This window comes from Babylonia areolata, chromosome 3 (assembly GCF_041734735.1).
Source record: "Babylonia areolata isolate BAREFJ2019XMU chromosome 3, ASM4173473v1, whole genome shotgun sequence".
Taxonomy (NCBI): Eukaryota; Metazoa; Mollusca; class Gastropoda; order Neogastropoda; family Buccinidae; genus Babylonia; species Babylonia areolata.
The window spans coordinates 21,843,100-21,846,701 of NC_134878.1; the positions used below are offsets into that span (position 1 = coordinate 21,843,100).

The 3,602-nt window shown below is 40.3% G+C and overlaps 1 protein-coding gene across 1 annotated transcript in view; it reads left to right on the forward strand.

Annotated features, from left to right (window-relative positions):
- The first annotated feature begins 2,467 nt into the window (after positions 1–2,467).
- Positions 2,468–3,602, forward strand: part of LOC143280256 (uncharacterized) — a 30,399-nt gene continuing 29,264 nt past the window's right edge. The window contains exons 1-2 of the mRNA XM_076584886.1: positions 2,468–2,552; positions 3,168–3,283. Coding sequence (XP_076441001.1) covers positions 3,181–3,283 — 103 coding nt within the window. The 5' untranslated portion in view covers positions 2,468–2,552; positions 3,168–3,180. The remainder of the gene's footprint in view (positions 2,553–3,167; positions 3,284–3,602) is intronic.

Here is a 3,602-nt window from a genome sequence, read left to right on the forward strand (position 1 = left end):
AGCTGTAAATAACTTCCCATTGCAATGGAAAAACTGTTGATCATACAGCTCTCACTTTGCTGTTGGCCCAGCTGTACCGTTAATTCCGAACGAGACTTACATCATTATCTCCGCAAGAGAAAATATGTGCAGTGAAGTGTGTGGAACAGACAATATTGCAAGCAGGACAGTCGAATGTGGTATACAACATAAACGATTACAGAATAGCACACAAGATGAGTTATAGCAAAGCAAGCCCGATAGAATGAAATAAAAGTAAAATAAATCACCTTTCCGCGCGCGCTTGCGAGCACACACACCACACACACACACAACACACACAATCACACACACAATCACACGTATCCGCTCATATTTTTGCATATACACTCGGGCAGGGTATTGGCTGGACAAGTAATGGTGGTGAACATCTGTTCGGTGTAAATTATCTCATCGTATGGCTCTCCAGGCTTGGAAGTCTGCGAAACAGTTTCTTTCAATAATGGTGTTTTTTGTGTGTGTTTTTTTTTTTTGTTTTGTTTTTTGTTTTTTTGTTGTTGTTGTTTTTGTTTTTTGTTATTTTCAATTCTTTTCATATCCAAAGCTAGTGAGGCAGACACAGTATCAAAATTACCGACATAGAGACCAGGCCGTCAACACAAGAGACCGTTTCGGCAATGAAGAAAGTGAGTTGTTGTTGTTGATTTGTTTTTTGTTGTTGTTATTGTTTTTTTTCTTAACGTGCACACACAGAGAGCAACTGGCATATAGGCGAAGTGGATATAAGTGGATCGGGACCACCAATTCAGTGATAGGCTAATCAGGAGAAGGCGAATCGGGACGTTGTCTCTACTGCCATAAAAAGGGTAATAATGACAGGGGAGGGGTCACTTCTGTCCTATACACCGGTAGGCAAAAAAAAAAACCTCCTTAGATAGAGTAATGAGGTGGACGCCTGTGTCTTGTTTCCGTTGAATTATTTATTTAATTTTTTTTTCACCTTGTGTGGAAAAAACGACACTCTTCAGTGGACAGTAATTCTATCCAGTGTGTGTGAGGAACGATATTTTTTCGGATGGACTCTTGGCGCTGTTCTGTATCCAGACAATGATATATACCTACTGGAAGTAAGTGCACACATTGCAGAAATAACACACACAAAATGGAAATGAGAAAACTATGAACATGGCTGACAACTAAAGCACTATTTTCTCCAAAGACTAATGCATTATAAAGTGTGAGCGATTCAATTATCACGTGTTGAAGCATAACTCTTTTTTTATAGTCAGCCTGACACTGATGGAATTTCGTTATGATACACGCTAGTTCTGATAGAGGTCAGTGATGGCAACTCCAGGAATATAGTTAACATTTTTTTTGTTAGGAGCAGTCTACTCTCGATCAATTGAAGTCTATGCGCGTGCAAATAGTTATCTGTGCTGATCACTGCAAGGGGAGGGCTTATACATTGGCTTTGACCTGTGTGTTTGTCTCTCTGTTTCCCTGTCTGTCAATTTGTCACGGAGAGCCAAGTACGTCGGCGCTTCTTTTAGTACATACAGGATTCTGGGTATAGTAGGAATGAACCCGCTGGTTGATTTTTTTTATTTTTTTTAGTGACTTAGACTTAACGATAAACCTAGCAGTAGCTGTGAAATTATATAGCCACCAGTGGCTTGGAGGAACTTAAGTGATCATTGGCTCCAGGAGCAAACATTCAGAGCTGAATATCATATAAGGATTGCTGGATACATCCATCTTGGATGTGGAACAGGTTGTAGTATTATTGCATTGATACCTTTGACATTAATTACACAGGTGAAAAGACGGGTTTACCACCCTTCTCTGTCTCTACTTTTGTTATGTCTGTAAAATTTTTTTTAAGCTATCGTAATCCATTTAAAATCAAATATATAGACGTTACAGTGCTTGAAAACAAACAAGCAAAGGTAGTATCTGTAAGTGCTATCATGTTGGCAAGGGCGTTGCGATATTCACAACAGAACTTATGGTTACCGTAATAGGTCCGAATTATATGATCAATCTTCCCATAACTTTATTTCGGATGTTACCATGTGTTGATGCTAAATCTGTACTGCAAATGTTATTAAAGTAGGTATGTTTCAACTGCAAATTAAGAGGACAATCTATAATATAAATACGCCACTTAAAAAAACAAACAAAAACATATATATATATATATTCCTGACCCTGTAAGAGACAATGTCAGCGATCGTTTGCGCAACATCGATTGTATGCCTTCTTCTAAAACACAAGGACAATACAGAAACGGGTAGCTCACTCTAGTACCGTGTGTGTGTGTGTGTGTGTGTGTGTGCGTGCATGCGTGCGTATGTGTGATTTCGGGAGTCAGTCACTGGTCCACCAGCACACTGCAGGGACAGACACCTGATCGCTTCGTCCTGTTCACGCTCTGAAAAGCCAGCTGCATGCTTCGTCCGGGTTCAGAAAAAAACATTCTCGCTTTGTTTCACGTTGGCAAGGCTCAGCCATTTGTCTATGTGCATGCCTGGGGCTTGGTGTTGGTTCTGCTGGCTGAAAGATTCGCGGTGGTTTGTGGCTTTGTGCACATTTTGTGCTGTTACTTTCCCTGTTTTTTTTATTATTTTTTTTAATAGGTGTTTATTTTATTTATTTATTTTTCTCCCCATGAAACATCTATCTGCGTGGTGTATCTCTTTTCAAAGGATATAGATTCAGAAGCGTGAATATTTGTCTTTTAATTATTGCCTCCCTTTGTTGGTCAACGTTCAATCTGCGTGATAACAGTATTGGTTGTGCTGTGAAGTAGACGAACAGTATTATGGTGATCTTAATTGTTTTGTAAGTGTTTGTATGTTTTGTTTTGTTGTTCTTTTGTGTGTGTGAATTTAACGGTTGTCTTTCACACGTCCTGTGTGGACCCCAGAATATTTTCAGCCCATACTTACTACTACCACTACAACTACTGCTACTACTACTACTACTACTACCACCGTGGCTACTGCTGCTGCTACTGCTACTACTACTACTACTACTTCCACCACCGCCACTACCACTACCACCACTACTACTACTGTCACTAGTACTACTGTTACCACAACCTATCAGCGTCGACTACCACTACCACTACCACTACTGTCAGTTTCGGATCTGACACTGTTTCTTTCTGTTCCTGGTTGTTTCAGATAGTGCAGAAAGATGACGTCGATGGCGGTGTACCTTTTAATCACGTCACAGATGTTACTGATGACGTCACTGCGCGCAGCAGTGGCTTTTGACTGTTCATTGGACAACAACGCCAGTAAGTATGGTTTGACATATTTTCACGTGTTGTTCTCACCAGTCAATGGAGGGTTGACATCTGTCATGTTTTCGGTAATCCTGCAGTTTAGAATACTAAACTCAGGGGCCGTTAAAATGAAAAAGTAGAAGGTGTTTTAGACTGACTTCGATGCGCTGAGTCGAATGCAACCCTCAGCTAAGCTCTAAGACCACTCCTTTTGCCACGAAACTGGATCAAATGCACGGTCCGTCTTAAACCCACAGATTTCTACTTTCAGTTTCTACTGAAAACACACAGAAGTTGATGACGTAAACACCACGTCACCAGCAATCAAAAT